Source organism: Phyllobates terribilis, unplaced genomic scaffold (assembly GCF_046119375.1).
Source record: "Phyllobates terribilis strain yellow unplaced genomic scaffold, ASM4611937v1 Scaffold_1__5_contigs__length_1240528914, whole genome shotgun sequence".
NCBI classification, from domain to species: Eukaryota; Metazoa; Chordata; class Amphibia; order Anura; family Dendrobatidae; genus Phyllobates; species Phyllobates terribilis.
The window spans coordinates 599,380,735-599,399,179 of record NW_027362761.1 but is presented as its reverse complement, the minus strand read 5'-3'; the positions used below and the strand labels follow the sequence as shown (position 1 = coordinate 599,399,179).

The following is an 18,445-nucleotide window of genomic DNA, read 5'->3' as shown; positions in this document are numbered from 1 at the left end:
TATAGGACCCCCAGCAGGACAGGTGAGGTGTATGGAGGACCCCCAAAAGGACAGATGATGAGGTGTATGGAGGAGACACCCAGCAGGACAGATGAAGTGTATGGCGGACCCCCAGCAGGACAGGTGAGGTGTATGGAGGACCCCCAGCAGGACAGGTGAGGTGTATGGAGGACCCCCAGCAGGACATGTGATGTGTATATAGAACCCCCAGCAGGACAGGTGATGTGTATGGAGGACCCCCAGCAGGACAGATGAGGTGTATGGAGGGACCCCCAGCAGGACAGATGAGGTGTATGGAGGGACCCCCAGCAGAACAGATGAAGTGTATGGAGGACCCCCAGCAGGACTGATGATGAGGTGTATGGAGGGACCCCCAGCTGGACAGGTGAGGTGCGTGGAGGACCTTCTGTTGTTCCTCCCACACTCCGCAGTAGCAGGGTGCGGTGTGTAGCCCCCCTCAGTAGCAGGGTACGATGTGTAGCCCCCCGCAGTAGCAGGGTGCGGTGTGTAGCCCCCCTCAGTAGCAGGGTACGATGTGTAGCCCCCCGCAGTAGCAGGGTGCGGTGTGTAGCCCCCCTCAGTAGCAGAGTACGGTGTGTAGCCCCCCGCAGTAGCAGGGTGCGGTGTGTAGCCCCCCTCAGTAGCAGGGTGCGGTGTGTATCCCCCCTCAGTAGCAGGGTGCGGTGTGTAGCCCCCCTCAGTAGCAGGGTGCGGTGTGTAGCCCCCCTCAGTAGCAGGGTACGGTGTGTAGCCCCCCGCAGTAGCAGGGTGCGGTGTGTAGCCCCCCTCAGTAGCAGGGTGCGGTGTGTATCCCCCCTCAGTAGCAGGGTGCGGTGTGTAGCCCCCCGCAGTAGCAGGGTGCGGTGTGTAGCCCCCCTCAGTAGCAGGGTGCGGTGTGTAGCCCCCTGCAGTAGCAGGGTGCGGTGTGTAGCCCCCCTCAGTAGCAGGGTACGATGTGTGGCCCCCCGCAGTAGCAGGGTGCGGTGTGTAGCCCCCCTCAGTAGCAGGGTACGATGTGTAGCCCCCCGCAGTAGCAGGGTGCGGTGTGTATCCCCCCTCAGTAGCAGAGTACGGTGTGTAGCCCCCCGCAGTAGCAGGGTGCGGTGTGTAGCCCCCCTCAGTAGCAGGGTGCGGTGTGTATCCCCCCTCAGTAGCAGGGTGCGGTGTGTAGCCCCCCTCAGTAGCAGGGTGCGGTGTGTAGCCCCCCTCAGTAGCAGGGTACGGTGTGTAGCCCCCCGCAGTAGCAGGGTGCGGTGTGTAGCCCCCCTCAGTAGCAGGGTGCGGTGTGTATCCCCCCTCAGTAGCAGGGTGCGGTGTGTAGCCCCCCGCAGTAGCAGGGTGCGGTGTGTAGCCCCCCTCAGTAGCAGGGTGCGGTGTGTAGCCCCCTGCAGTAGCAGGGTGCGGTGTGTAGCCCCCCTCAGTAGCAGGGTGCGGTGTGTAGCCCCCCGCAGTAGCAGGGTGCGGTGTGTAGCCCCCCTCAGTAGCAGGGTACGATGTGTAGCCCCCCGCAGTAGCAGGGTGCGGTGTGTATCCCCCCTCAGTAGCAGAGTACGGTGTGTAGCCCCCCGCAGTAGCAGGGTGCGGTGTGTAGCCCCCCTCAGTAGCAGGGTGCGGTGTGTATCCCCCCTCAGTAGCAGGGTGCGGTGTGTAGCCCCCCTCAGTAGCAGGGTACGGTGTGTAGCCCCCCGCAGTAGCAGGGTGCGGTGTGTAGCCCCCCTCAGTAGCAGGGTGCGGTGTGTATCCCCCCTCAGTAGCAGGGTGCGGTGTGTAGCCCCCCGCAGTAGCAGGGTGCGGTGTGTAGCCCCCCTCAGTAGCAGGGTGCGGTGTGTAGCCCCCCTCAGTAGCAGGGTGCGGTGTGTAGCCCCCCGCAGTAGCAGGGTGCGGTGTGTGGCCCCCCGCAGTAGCAGGGTGCGGTGTGTAGCCCCCCTCAGTAGCAGGGTGCGGTGTGTAGCCCCCCTCAGTAGCAGGGTGCGGTGTGTAGCCCCCCGCAGTAGCAGGGTGCGGTGTGTAGCCCCCCTCAGTAGCAGGGTGCGGTGTGTAGCCCCCCGCAGTAGCAGGGTGCGGTGTGTAGCCCCCCGCAGTAGCAGGGTGCGGTGTGTATCCCCCCTCAGTAGCAGGGTGCGGTGTGTAGCCCCCCGCAGTAGCAGGGTGCGGTGTGTAGCCCCCCGCAGTAGCAGGGTGCGGTGTAGCCCCCCGCTGTGATATGATCTGGTTTCTCGGCCCCCTCTCTTCTGTCCTCGGTGGTTGATCGCTCCTTTCTCGCCGTCTCGTTCATGCCTTTATTGAACGGTTTTTATCTTGTTTTCTGCTCTTAATTCTTATTTACTGAAGGTCATCGAGACGAGAGGAAAGGTCACGAGAAACATGTGAGGGGAATACGGGATTGTCAGATCAGAGGGGGCCGTAGTGCTGGGAGAGGCTACAGCGAGTTCGGGACCACCCACAGGGTGCATAGCAGAAGCCCACAGCAGCCGCTCCATCATGTCACCAAAAGCTACACAACTCCCCTGCAGAGCTGCGCTCCTAATTCTGCTTCCTGTTTGCTCTCCGGAGTTTGTGCTGGGGTTCGGCTGCCTTTTTGTGAATGTGACCCCCCAGGAACATAATTGAGCGTTTCTTTTATAAAACACTTCTGTAATCTACAGTGGATTGTGTCTAAGCTTGTTGTCTGTTGTGTGGGCCAGCAGAACTGTGAATACAGCTCTAGAGGTGACTGGAGAGAGTATAAGACATGTCAGTGCTGTGTACTGGTCCTGGAAGGGTTAATCCCCCCGATACATGAGAAGACGCATGGACCCTGTGATTGTAGCTGATATTTACTGTATATCTGGTCCTCATTTTGGGGTCCGGCTCCTTGTATACATATAATGGGGGTCCGGTCCCCACTGCTCTTGCCTCCTGTTCTCTGTTCCTTCTCTTGTTTAATAACAATCTTATTACGCTCCGTTACAGAGAAGCAGCGGGAGATGGCCCGGAAGGGGTCACTGAAGAACGGGAATGTCGGCAGTCCGGTGAATCAGCAGCCCAAAAAGAACAACGTCATGGCCCGAACAAGGTACCGCTCCCCCGCGGATGTGTGCGCCACGGCGCCCCCTGCTGTGCCGAGTGTACTCATACATTATATGTCTCATTATTTCCCAGACTGGTCGTCCCGAACAAAGGATACTCCTCTCTAGACCAGAGCCCCGACGAGAAGCCGCTCGTAGCCCTGGACACAGACAGGTAACGGTCTATCATCTATCTATTATCTATCTATTATCTATCATCTATCTATCATCTATTATCTATCTATCTATTATCTATCATCTATCTATTATCTATCTATCATCTATCTATCATCTATCATCTATCTATCTATTATCTATCTATCATCTATCTATCTATCATCTATCTATCTATGTATTATCTATCTATCATCTATCTATCATCTATTATCTATCATCTATCTATCATCTATCTATTATCTATCTATTATCTTTTTGGGCTGCGCTGCTCCTTCCCTGGTTTCCTTCTTCTTGTTGGACTGTGCACATTGTAGCTTCTTTCCTTCCTGGTTTCCTTCTTCTTGTTAGACTGTGCACATTGTAGCTTCTTTCCTTCCTGGTTTCCTTCTTCTTGTTGGACTGTGCACATTGTAGCTTCTTTCCTTCCTGGTTTCCTTCTTCTTGTTGGACTGTGCACATTGTAGCTTCTTTCCTTCCGTGGTTTCATTCTTCTTGTTAGACTGTGCACATTGTAGCTTCTTTCCTTCCCTGGTTTCCTTCTTCTTGTTGGACTGTGCACATTGTAGCTTCTTTCCTTCCCTGGTTTCCTTCTTCTTGTTGGACTGTGCACATTGTAGCTTCTTTCCTTCCTGGTTTCCTTCTTCTTGTTAGACTGTGCACATTGTAGCTTCTTTCCTTCCTGGTTTCCTTCTTCTTGTTAGACTGTGCACATTGTAGCTTCTTTCCTTCCTGGTTTCCTTCTTCTTGTTGGACTGTGCACATTGTAGCTTCTTTCCTTCCGTGGTTTCCTTCTTCTTGTTAGACTGTGCACATTGTAGCTTCTTTCCTTCCCTGGTTTCCTTCTTCTTGTTGGACTGTGCACATTGTAGCTTCTTTCCTTCCCTGGTTTCCTTCTTCTTGTTGGACTGTGCACATTGTAGCTTCTTTCCTTCCCTGGTTTCCTTCTTCTTGTTGGACTGTGCACATTGTAGCTTCTTTCCTTCCTGGTTTCCTTCTTCTTGTTGGACTGTGCATATTGTAGCTTCTTTCCTTCCTGGTTTCCTTCTTCTTGTTGGACTGTGCACATTGTAGCTTCTTTCCTTCCCTGGTTTCCTTCTTCTTGTTGGACTGTGCACATTGTAGCTTGCTTCTTTCCTTCCCTGGTTTCCTTCTTCTTGTTGGACTGTGCACATTGTAGCTTCTTTCCTTCCCTGGTTTCCGTCTTCTTCTTGGACTGTGCACATTGTAGCTTCTTTCCTTCCTGGTTTCCTTCTTCTTGTTGGACTGTGCACATTGTAGCTTCTTTCCTTCCCTGGTTTCCTTCTTGTTGGACTGTGCACATTGTAGCTTCTTTCCTTCCCTGGTTTCCTTCTTCTTGTTGGACTGTGCACATTGTAGCTTCTTTCCTTCCTGGTTTCCTTCTTGTTGGACTGTGCACATTGTAGCTTATTTCCTTCCCTGGTTTCCTTCTTCTTGTTGGACTGTGCACATTGTAGCTTCTTTCCTTCCTGGTTTCCTTCTTCTTGTTGGACTGTGCACATTGTAGCTTCTTTCCTTCCCTGGTTTCCTTCTTCTTGTTGGACTGTGCACATTGTAGCTTCTTTCCTTCCCTGGTTTCCTTCTTCTTGTTGGACTGTGCACATTGTAGCTTCTTTCCTTCCCTGGTTTCCTTCTTCTTGTTGGACTGTGCACATTGTAGCTTCTTTCCTTCCCTGGTTTCCTTCTTCTTGTTGGACTGTGCACATTGTAGCTTCGTTCCTTCCCTGGTTTCCTTCTTCTTGTTGGACTGTGCACATTGTAGCTTCTTTCCTTCCCTGGTTTCCTTCTTCTTGTTGGACTGTGCACATTGTAGCTTCTTTCCTTCCCTGGTTTCCTTCTTCTTGTTGGACTGTGCACATTGTAGCTTCTTTCCTTCCCTGATTTCCGTCTTCTTCTTTGACTGTGCACATTGTAGCTTCTTTCCTTCCTGGTTTTGCCGTCTTCAGTCTGAATTTACAATGTGCACATTCCAATAAGAAAAAGGAAAACCACTGCATGAATAGGGGTGTACAAACTTTTGGTGGATGCTGTATGTATGCATTTCATATCTATCTATCTTGGATCTGTCTTCCCTCTTACTTACTTTCCTTACTATTTTTATATCTCACTAGTGATGATGACTTTGACATGTCTCGATATTCGTCTTCAGGTTACTCATCCGCTGAGGTAGGTCCTTCACCCCAGACCGAGATTTATTCTGTATGTGATGTGAGACTGTCCACCTCTATAGACAACCGGGTGACTTCTTATCCTACCCCTAATCATCAGACTGGAAAGTATACAGGACAGGAGGAGTGGTACTGTGCAGAGTATATATACAGGACAGGAGGAGTGGTACTGTGCAGTGTATATATACAGGACAGGGGGAGTGGTACTGTGCAGTGTATATATACAGGACAGGAGGAGTGGTACTGTGCAGTGTATATATACAGGACAGGAGGAGTGGTACTGTGCAGTGTATATATACAGGACAGGAGGAGTGGTACTGTGCAGTGTATATATACAGGACAGGAGAAGTGGTACTGTGCAGTGTATATATACTGGAGGAGTGGTACTGTGCAGTGTATATATACAGGACAGGAGGAGTGGTACTGTGCAGTGTATATATACAGGACAGGAGAAGTGGTACTGTGCAGTGTATATATACAGGAGGAGTGGTACTGTGCAGTGTATATATACAGGACAGGAGGAGTGGTACTGTGCAGTGTATATATACAGGACAGGAGTGGTACTGTGCAGTGTATATATACAGGACAGGAGGAGTGGTACTGTGCAGTGTATATATACAGGACAGGAATAGTGGTACTGTGCAGTGTATATATACAGGACAGGAGGAGTGGTACTGTGCAGTATATATATACAGGACAGGAGGAGTGGTACCGTGCAGTGTATATATACAGGACAGGAGGAGTGGTACCGTGCAGTGTATATATACAGGACAGGAGGAGTGGTACTGTGCAGTGTATATATACAGGACAGGAGGAGTGGTACTGTGCAGTGTATATATACAGGACAGGAGGAGTGGTACTGTGCAGTGTATATATACAGGACAGGAGGAGTGGTACTGTGCAGTGTATATATACAGGACAGGAGGAGTGGTACCGTGCAGTGTATATATACAGGACAGGAGGAGTGGTACTGTGCAGAGTATATATACAGGACAGGAATAGTGGTACTGTGCAGAGTATATATACAGGACAGGAGGAGTGGTACCGTGCAGTGTACATATACAGGAGGAGTGGTACTGTGCAGTGTATATATACAGGACAGGAGGAGTGGTACTGTGCAGTGTATATATACAGGACAGGAGGAGTGGTACTGTGCAGTGTATATATACAGGACAAGAGGAGTGGTACTGTGCAGTGTATATATACAGGACAGGAGTGGTGGTACTGTGCAGTGTATATATACAGGACAGGAGGAGTGGTACTGTGCAGTGTATATATACAGGACAGGAGGAGTGGTACTGTGCAGTGTATATATACAGGGCAGGAGGAGTGGTACTGTGCAGTGTATATATACAGGACAGGAGGAGTGGTGCTGTGCAGTGTATATATACAGGACAGGAGGAGTGGTACTGTGCAGTGTATATATACAGGACAGGAGGAGTGGTACTGTGCAGTGTATATATACAGGACAGGAGGAGTGGTACTGTGCAGTGTATATATACAGGACAGGAGGAGTGGTACTGTGCAGTGTATATATACAGGACAGGAGGAGTTGTACTGTGCAGTGTATATATACAGGACAGGGGGAGTGGTACTGTGCAGTGTATATATACAGGACAGGAGGAGTGGTACTGTGCAGTGTATATATACAGGACAGGAGGAGTGGTACTGTGCAGTGTATATATACAGGACAGGAGGAGTGGTACTGTGCAGTGTATATATACAGGACAGGAGGAGTGGTACTGTGCAGTGTATATATACAGGACAGGAGGAGTGGTACTGTGCAGTGTATATATACAGGACAGGGGGAGTGGTACTGTGCAGTGTATATATACAGGACAGGAGGAGTGGTACTGTGCAGTGTATATATACAGGACAGGGGGAGTGGTACTGTGCAGTGTATATATACAGGACAGGAGGAGTGGTACTGTGCAGTGTATGTATACAGGACAGGAGGAGTGGTACTGTGCAGAGTATATATACAGAACAGGAGGAGTGGTACTGTGCAGTGTATATATACAGGAGGAGTGGTACTGTGCAGTATATATATACAGGACAGGAGGAGTGGTACTGTGCAGTGTATATATACAGGACAGGAGGAGTGGTACTTTGCAGTGTATGTATACAGGACAGGAGGAGTGGTACTGTGCAGAGTATATATACAGGACAGGAGGAGTGGTACTGTGCAGTGTATATATACAGGACAGGGGGAGTGGTACTGTGCAGTGTATATATACAGGACAGGAGGAGTGGTACTGTGCAGTGTATATATACAGGAGGAGTGGTACTGTGCAGTGTATATATACAGGACAGGAGGAGTGGTACTGTGCAGTGTATATATACAGGACAGGAGAAGTGGTACTGTGCAGTGTATATATACTGGAGGAGTGGTACTGTGCAGTGTATATATACAGGACAGGAGGAGTGGTACTGTGCAGTGTATATATACAGGACAGGAGAAGTGGTACTGTGCAGTGTATATATACAGGAGGAGTGGTACTGTGCAGTGTATATATACAGGACAGGAGGAGTGGTACTGTGCAGTGTATATATACAGGACAGGAGTGGTACTGTGCAGTGTATATATACAGGACAGGAGGAGTGGTACTGTGCAGTATATATATACAGGACAGGAGGAGTGGTACCGTGCAGTGTATATATACAGGACAGGAGGAGTGGTACTGTGCAGTGTATATATACAGGACAGGAGGAGTGGTACTGTGCAGTGTATATATACAGGACAGGAGGAGTGGTACTGTGCAGTGTATATATACAGGACAGGAGGAGTGGTACTGTGCAGTGTATATATACAGGACAGGAGGAGTGGTACCGTGCAGTGTATATATACAGGACAGGAGGAGTGGTACTGTGCAGAGTATATATACAGGACAGGAATAGTGGTACTGTGCAGAGTATATATACAGGACAGGAGGAGTGGTACCGTGCAGTGTACATATACAGGAGGAGTGGTACTGTGCAGTGTATATATACAGGACAGGAGGAGTGGTACTGTGCAGTGTATATATACAGGACAGGAGGAGTGGTACTGTGCAGTGTATATATACAGGACAGGAGGAGTGGTACCGTGCAGTGTACATATACAGGAGGAGTGGTACTGTGCAGTGTATATATACAGGACAGGAGGAGTGGTACTGTGCAGTGTATATATACAGGACAGGAGGAGTGGTACTGTGCAGTGTATATATACAGGACAGGAGGAGTGGTACTGTGCAGTGTATATATACAGGACAGGAGGAGTGGTACCGTGCAGTGTATATATACAGGACAGGAGGAGTGGTACTGTGCAGAGTATATATACAGGACAGGAATAGTGGTACTGTGCAGAGTATATATACAGGACAGGAGGAGTGGTACCGTGCAGTGTACATATACAGGAGGAGTGGTACTGTGCAGTGTATATATACAGGACAGGAGGAGTGGTACTGTGCAGTGTATATATACAGGACAGGAGGAGTGGTACCGTGCAGTGTACATATACAGGAGGAGTGGTACTGTGCAGTGTATATATACAGGACAGGAGGAGTGGTACCGTGCAGTGTACATATACAGGAGGAGTGGTACTGTGCAGTGTATATATACAGGACAGGAGGAGTGGTACTGTGCAGTGTATATATACAGGACAGGAGGAGTGGTGCTGTGCAGTGTATATATACAGGACAGGAGGAGTGGTACTGTGCAGTGTATATATACAGGACAGGAGGAGTGGTACTGTGCAGAGTATATATACAGGACAGGAGGAGTGGTACTGTGCAGAGTATATATACAGGACAGGAGGAGTGGTACCGTGCAGTGTACATATACAGGAGGAGTGGTACTGTGCAGTGTATATATACAGGACAGGAGGAGTGGTACTGTGCAGTTTAGATATACAGGAGGAGTGGTACTGTGCAGTGTATATATACAGGACAGGAGGAGTGGTACTGTGCAATGTATATATACAGGACAGGAGGAGTGGTACTGTGCAGTGTATATATACAGAACAGGAGGAGTGGTACTGTGCAGTGTATATATACAGAACAGGAGGAGTGGTACTGTGCAGTGTATATATACAGGACAGGAGGAGTGGTACTGTGCAGTGTATATATACAGGACAGGAGGAGTGGTACTGTGCAGTGTATATATACAGGACAGAAGGAGTGGTACCGTGCAGTGTATATATACAGAACAGGAGGAGTGGTACTGTACAGTGTATATATACAGGACAGGAGGAGTGGTACTGTGCAGTGTATATATACAGGACAGGAGGAGTGGTACTGTGCAGTGTATATACAGGACAGGAGGAGTGGTATCGTGCAGTGTATATATACAGGACAGGAGGAGTGGTACCGTGCAGTGTATATATACAGAACAGGAGGAGTGGTACTGTGCAGTGTATATATACAGGACAGGAGGAGTGGTACTGTGCAGTGTATATATACAGGACAGGGGGAGTGGTACTGTGCAGTGTATATATACAGGACAGGAGGAGTGGTACCGTGCAGTGTATATATACAGAACAGGAGGAGTGGTACTGTGCAGTGTATATATACAGGACAGGAGGAGTGGTACTGTGCAGTGTATATATACAGGACAGGGGGAGTGGTACTGTGCAGTGTATATATACAGGACAGGAGGAGTGGTGCTGTGCAGTGTATATATACAGGACAGGAGGAGTGGTACTGTGCAGTGTATATATACAGGACAGCAGGAGTGGTACTGTGCAGAGTATATATACAGGACAGGAGGAGTGGTACTGTGCAGTGTATATATACAGGACAGGAGGAGTGGTACTGTGCAGTGTATATATACAGGAGGAGTGGTACTGTGCAGTGTATATATACAGGACAGGAGGAGTGGTACTGTGCAGTGTATATATACAGGAGGAGTGGTACTGTGCAGTGTATATATACAGGACAGGAGGAGTGGTACTGTGCAGTGTATATATACAGGAGGAGTGGTACTGTGCAGTGTATATATACAGGACAGGGGGAGTGGTGCTGTGCAGTGTATATACACAGGACAGGAGGAGTGGTACTGTGCAGTGTATATATACAGGACAGGAGGAGTGGTACTGTGCAGTGTATATATACAGGACAGGAGGAGTGGTACTGTGCAGTGTATATACAGGACAGGAGGAGTGGTACTGTGCAGTGTATATATACAGGACAGGAGGAGTGGTACCGTGCAGTGTATATATACAGAACAGGAGGAGTGGTACTGTGCAGTGTATATATACAGGACAGGAGGAGTGGTACTGTGCAGTGTATATATACAGGACAGGGGGAGTGGTACTGTGCAGTGTATATATACAGGACAGGAGGAGTGGTACCGTGCAGTGTATATATACAGAACAGGAGGAGTGGTACTGTGCAGTGTATATATACAGGACAGGAGGAGTGGTACTGTGCAGTGTATATATACAGGACAGGGGGAGTGGTACTGTGCAGTGTATATATACAGGACAGGAGGAGTGGTGCTGTGCAGTGTATATATACAGGACAGGAGGAGTGGTACTGTGCAGTGTATATATACAGGACAGCAGGAGTGGTACTGTGCAGTGTATATATACAGGACAGGAGGAGTGGTACTGTGCAGTGTATATATACAGGACAGGAGGAGTGGTACTGTGCAGTGTATATATACAGGAGGAGTGGTACTGTGCAGTGTATATATACAGGACAGGAGGAGTGGTACTGTGCAGTGTATATATACAGGAGGAGTGGTACTGTGCAGTGTATATATACAGGACAGGAGGAGTGGTACTGTGCAGTGTATATATACAGGAGGAGTGGTACTGTGCAGTGTATATATACAGGACAGGGGGAGTGGTGCTGTGCAGTGTATATACACAGGACAGGAGGAGTGGTACTGTGCAGTGTATATATACAGGACAGGAGGAGTGGTACTGTGCAGTGTATATATACAGGACAGGAGGAGTGGTACTGTGCAGTGTATATATACAGGACAGGAGGAGTGGCGCTGTGCAGTGTATATATACAGGACAGGAGGAGTGGCGCTGTGCAGTGTATATATACAGGACAGGAGGAGTGGCGCTGTGCAGTGTATATATACAGGACAGGAGGAGTGGTACTGTGCAGTGTATATATACAGGACAGGAGGAGTGGTACTGTGCAGTGTATATATACAGGACAGGAGGAGTGGTACTGTGCAGTGTATATATACAGGACAGGAGGAGTGGTACTGTGCAGTGTATATATACAGGACAGGAGGAGTGGTACTGTGCAGTGTATATATACAGGACAGGAGGAGTGGTACTGTGCAGTGTATATATACAGGACAGGAGGAGTGGTACTGTGCAGTGTATATATACAGGACAGGAGGAGTGGTACTGTGCAGTGTATATATACAGGACAGGAGGAGTGGTACTGTGCAGTGTATATATACAGGACAGGAGGAGTGGTACTGTGCAGTGTATATATACAGGACAGGAGGAGTGGTACTGTGCAGTGTATATATACAGGGCAGGAGGAGTGGTACTGTGCAGTGTATATATACAGGACAGGAGGAGTGGTACTGTGCAGTGTATATATACAGGACAGGAGGAGTGGTACTGTGCAGTGTATATATACAGGACAGGAGGAGTGGTACTGTGCAGTGTATATATACAGGACAGGAGGAGTGGTACTGTGCAGTGTATATATACAGGACAGGAGGAGTGGTACTGTGCAGTGTATATATACAGGACAGGAGGAGTGGTACTGTGCAGTGTATATATACAGGGCAGGAGGAGTGGTACTGTGCAGTGTATATATACAGGACAGGAGGAGTGGTACTGTGCAGTGTATATATACAGGACAGGAGGAGTGGTACTGTGCAGTGTATATATACAGGACAGGAGGAGTGGTACTGTGCAGTGTATATATACAGGACAGGAGGAGTGGTACTGTGCAGTGTATATATACAGGACAGGAGGAGTGGTACTGTGCAGTGTATATATACAGGACAGGAGGAGTGGTACTGTGCAGTGTATATATACAGGACAGGAGGAGTGGTACTGTGCAGTGTATATATACAGGACAGGAGGAGTGGTACTGTGCAGTGTATATATACAGGACAGGAGGAGTGGTACTGTGCAGTGTATATATACAGGACAGGAGGAGTGGTACCGTGCAGTGTATATATACAGGACAGGAGGAGTGGTACTGTGCAGAGTATATATACAGGACAGGAATAGTGGTACTGTGCAGAGTATATATACAGGACAGGAGGAGTGGTACCGTGCAGTGTACATATACAGGAGGAGTGGTACTGTGCAGTGTATATATACAGGACAGGAGGAGTGGTACTGTGCAGTGTATATATACAGGACAGGAGGAGTGGTACCGTGCAGTGTACATATACAGGAGGAGTGGTACTGTGCAGTGTATATATACAGGACAGGAGGAGTGGTACCGTGCAGTGTACATATACAGGAGGAGTGGTACTGTGCAGTGTATATATACAGGACAGGAGGAGTGGTACTGTGCAGTGTATATATACAGGACAGGAGGAGTGGTGCTGTGCAGTGTATATATACAGGACAGGAGGAGTGGTACTGTGCAGTGTATATATACAGGACAGGAGGAGTGGTACTGTGCAGAGTATATATACAGGACAGGAGGAGTGGTACTGTGCAGAGTATATATACAGGACAGGAGGAGTGGTACCGTGCAGTGTACATATACAGGAGGAGTGGTACTGTACAGTGTATATATACAGGACAGGAGGAGTGGTACTGTGCAGTTTAGATATACAGGAGGAGTGGTACTGTGCAGTGTATATATACAGGACAGGAGGAGTGGTACTGTGCAATGTATATATACAGGACAGGAGGAGTGGTACTGTGCAGTGTATATATACAGAACAGGAGGAGTGGTACTGTGCAGTGTATATATACAGAACAGGAGGAGTGGTACTGTGCAGTGTATATATACAGGACAGGAGGAGTGGTACTGTGCAGTGTATATATACAGGACAGGAGGAGTGGTACTGTGCAGTGTATATATACAGGACAGAAGGAGTGGTACCGTGCAGTGTATATATACAGAACAGGAGCAGTGGTACTGTGCAGTGTATATATACAGGACAGGAGGAGTGGTACTGTGCAGTGTATATATACAGGACAGGAGGAGTGGTACTGTGCAGTGTATATACAGGACAGGAGGAGTGGTATCGTGCAGTGTATATATACAGGACAGGAGGAGTGGTACCGTGCAGTGTATATATACAGAACAGGAGGAGTGGTACTGTGCAGTGTATATATACAGGACAGGAGGAGTGGTACTGTGCAGTGTATATATACAGGACAGGGGGAGTGGTACTGTGCAGTGTATATATACAGGACAGGAGGAGTGGTACCGTGCAGTGTATATATACAGAACAGGAGGAGTGGTACTGTGCAGTGTATATATACAGGACAGGAGGAGTGGTACTGTGCAGTGTATATATACAGGACAGGGGGAGTGGTACTGTGCAGTGTATATATACAGGACAGGAGGAGTGGTGCTGTGCAGTGTATATATACAGGACAGGAGGAGTGGTACTGTGCAGTGTATATATACAGGACAGCAGGAGTGGTACTGTGCAGTGTATATATACAGGACAGGAGGAGTGGTACTGTGCAGTGTATATATACAGGACAGGAGGAGTGGTACTGTGCAGTGTATATATACAGGAGGAGTGGTACTGTGCAGTGTATATATACAGGACAGGAGGAGTGGTACTGTGCAGTGTATATATACAGGAGGAGTGGTACTGTGCAGTGTATATATACAGGAGGAGTGGTACTGTGCAGTGTATATATACAGGACAGGAGGAGTGGTACTGTGCAGTGTATATATACAGGAGGAGTGGTACTGTGCAGTGTATATATACAGGACAGGGGGAGTGGTGCTGTGCAGTGTATATACACAGGACAGGAGGAGTGGTACTGTGCAGTGTATATATACAGGACAGGAGGAGTGGTACTGTGCAGTGTATATATACAGGACAGGAGGAGTGGTACTGTGCAGTGTATATACAGGACAGGAGGAGTGGTACTGTGCAGTGTATATATACAGGACAGGAGGAGTGGTACCGTGCAGTGTATATATACAGAACAGGAGGAGTGGTACTGTGCAGTGTATATATACAGGACAGGAGGAGTGGTACTGTGCAGTGTATATATACAGGACAGGGGGAGTGGTACTGTGCAGTGTATATATACAGGACAGGAGGAGTGGTACCGTGCAGTGTATATATACAGAACAGGAGGAGTGGTACTGTGCAGTGTATATATACAGGACAGGAGGAGTGGTACTGTGCAGTGTATATATACAGGACAGGGGGAGTGGTACTGTGCAGTGTATATATACAGGACAGGAGGAGTGGTGCTGTGCAGTGTATATATACAGGACAGGAGGAGTGGTACTGTGCAGTGTATATATACAGGACAGCAGGAGTGGTACTGTGCAGTGTATATATACAGGACAGGAGGAGTGGTACTGTGCAGTGTATATATACAGGACAGGAGGAGTGGTACTGTGCAGTGTATATATACAGGAGGAGTGGTACTGTGCAGTGTATATATACAGGACAGGAGGAGTGGTACTGTGCAGTGTATATATACAGGAGGAGTGGTACTGTGCAGTGTATATATACAGGACAGGAGGAGTGGTACTGTGCAGTGTATATATACAGGAGGAGTGGTACTGTGCAGTGTATATATACAGGACAGGGGGAGTGGTGCTGTGCAGTGTATATACACAGGACAGGAGGAGTGGTACTGTGCAGTGTATATATACAGGACAGGAGGAGTGGTACTGTGCAGTGTATATATACAGGACAGGAGGAGTGGTACTGTGCAGTGTATATATACAGGACAGGAGGAGTGGCGCTGTGCAGTGTATATATACAGGACAGGAGGAGTGGCGCTGTGCAGTGTATATATACAGGACAGGAGGAGTGGCGCTGTGCAGTGTATATATACAGGACAGGAGGAGTGGCACTGTGCAGTGTATATATACAGGACAGGAGGAGTGGTACTGTGCAGTGTATATATACAGGACAGGAGGAGTGGTACTGTGCAGTGTATATATACAGGACAGGAGGAGTGGTACTGTGCAGTGTATATATACAGGACAGGAGGAGTGGTACTGTGCAGTGTATATATACAGGACAGGAGGAGTGGTACTGTGCAGTGTATATATACAGGACAGGAGGAGTGGTACTGTGCAGTGTATATATACAGGACAGGAGGAGTGGTACTGTGCAGTGTATATATACAGGACAGGAGGAGTGGTACTGTGCAGTGTATATATACAGGACAGGAGGAGTGGTACTGTGCAGTGTATATATACAGGACAGGAGGAGTGGTACTGTGCAGTGTATATATACAGGACAGGAGGAGTGGTACTGTGCAGTGTATATATACAGGGCAGGAGGAGTGGTACTGTGCAGTGTATATATACAGGACAGGAGGAGTGGTACTGTGCAGTGTATATATACAGGACAGGAGGAGTGGTACTGTGCAGTGTATATATACAGGACAGGAGGAGTGGTACTGTGCAGTGTATATATACAGGACAGGAGGAGTGGTACTGTGCAGTGTATATATACAGGACAGGAGGAGTGGTACTGTGCAGTGTATATATACAGGACAGGAGGAGTGGTACTGTGCAGTGTATATATACAGGGCAGGAGGAGTGGTACTGTGCAGTGTATATATACAGGACAGGAGGAGTGGTACTGTGCAGTGTATATATACAGGACAGGAGGAGTGGTACTGTGCAGTGTATATATACAGGACAGGAGGAGTGGTACTGTGCAGTGTATATATACAGGACAGGAGGAGTGGTACTGTGCAGTGTATATATACAGGACAGGAGGAGTGGTACTGTGCAGTGTATATATACAGGACAGGAGGAGTGGTACTGTGCAGTGTATATATACAGGACAGGAGGAGTGGTACTGTGCAGTGTATATATACAGGACAGGAGGAGTGGTACTGTGCAGTGTATATATACAGGACAGGAGGAGTGGTACTGTGCAGTGTATATATACAGGGCAGGAGGAGTGGTACTGTGCAGTGTATATATACAGGACAGGAGGAGTGGTGCTGTGCAGTGTATATATACAGGACAGGAGGAGTGGTACTGTGCAGTGTATATATACAGGACAGGAGGAGTGGTACTGTGCAGTGTATATATACAGGACAGGAGGAGTGGTACTGTGCAGTGTATATATACAGGACAGGAGGAGTGGTACTGTGCAGTGTATATATACAGGACAGGAGGAGTGGTACTGTGCAGTGTATATATACAGGACAGGGGGAGTGGTACTGTGCAGTGTATATATACAGGACAGGAGGAGTGGTACTGTGCAGTGTATATATACAGGACAGGAGGAGTGGTACTGTGCAGTGTATATATACAGGACAGGAGGAGTGGTACTGTGCAGTGTATATATACAGGACAGGAGGAGTGGTACTGTGCAGTGTATATATACAGGACAGGAGGAGTGGTACTGTGCAGTGTATATATACAGGACAGGGGGAGTGGTACTGTGCAGTGTATATATACAGGACAGGAGGAGTGGTACTGTGCAGTGTATATATACAGGACAGGAGGAGTGGTACTGTGCAGTGTATGTATACAGGACAGGAGGAGTGGTACTGTGCAGAGTATATATACAGAACAGGAGGAGTGGTACTGTGCAGTGTATATATACAGGAGGAGTGGTACTGTGCAGTGTATATATACAGGACAGGAAGGAATGGAGGACTGTGCAGTGTATATATACAGGACAGGAGGAGTGGTACTGTGCAGTATATATATACAGGACAGGAGGAGTGGTACTGTGCAGTGTATATATACAGGACAGGAGGAGTGGTACTGTGCAGTGTATGTATACAGGACAGGAGGAGTGGTACTGTGCAGTGTATATATACAGGACAGGAGGAGTGGTACTGTGCAGTGTATATATACAGGACAGGAGAAGTGGTACTGTGCAGTGTATATATACAGGACAGGAGTGGTACTGTGCAGTGTATATATACAGGACAGGAGGAGTGGTACTGTGCAGTGTATATATACAGGACAGGAGTGGTACTGTGCAGTGTATATATACAGGACAGGAGGAGTGGTACTGTGCAGTGTATATATACAGGACAGGAGGAGTGGTACCGTGCAGTGTATATATACAGGACAGGAGGAGTGGTACTGTGCAGTGTATATATACAGGACAGGAGGAGTGGTACTGTGCAGTGTATATATACAGGACAGGAGGAGTGGTACTGTGCAGTGTATATATACAGGACAGGAGGAGTGGTACTGTGCAGTGTATATATACAGGACAGGAGGAGTGGTACCGTGCAGTGTATATATACAGGACAGGAGGAGTGGTACTGTGCAGAGTATATATACAGGACAGGAGGAGTGGTACTGTGCAGTGTATATATACAGGACAGGAGGAGTGGTACTGTGCAGTGTATATATACAGGAGGAGGGAGTGGTACTGTGCAGTGTATATATACAGGACAGGAGGAGTGGTACTGTGCAGTGTATATATACAGGACAGGAGGAGTGGTACCGTGCAGTGTATATATACAGGAACAGGAGGAGTGGTACTGTGCAGTGTATATATACAGGACAGGAGGAGTGGTACTGTGCAGTGTATATATACAGGACAGGAGGAGTGGTACTGTGCAGTGTATATATACAGGACAGGAGGAGTGGTACTGTGCAGTGTATATATACAGGACAGGAGGAGTGGTACTGTGCAGTGTATATATACAGGACAGGAGGAGTGGTACTGTGCAGTGTATATATACAGGACAGGAGGAGTGGTACTGTGCAGTGTATATATACAGGACAGGAGGAGTGGTACTGTGCAGTGTATATATACAGGACAGGAGGAGTGGTACTGTGCAGTGTATATATACAGGACAGGAGGAGTGTTACTGTGCAGTGTATATATACAGGACAGGAGGAGTGGTACTGTGCAGTGTATATATACAGGACAGGAGGAGTGGTACTGTGCAGTGTATATATACAGGGC

General features: G+C 48.1%; 1 protein-coding gene across 3 annotated transcripts in view; it reads left to right on the top strand.

Moving 5' to 3' along the window:
• FAM219A (family with sequence similarity 219 member A) overlaps positions 1-18,445 on the top strand; it is a 191,622-nt gene that overhangs the window by 138,905 nt on the left and 34,272 nt on the right. For all 3 annotated transcript variants that reach the window (XM_073682657.1, XM_073682646.1, XM_073682637.1), the window contains exons 3-5: positions 2,953-3,055; positions 3,142-3,222; positions 5,354-5,408. In XM_073682657.1, coding sequence (XP_073538758.1) covers positions 2,953-3,055; positions 3,142-3,222; positions 5,354-5,408 — 239 coding nt within the window. The remainder of the gene's footprint in view (positions 1-2,952; positions 3,056-3,141; positions 3,223-5,353; positions 5,409-18,445) is intronic.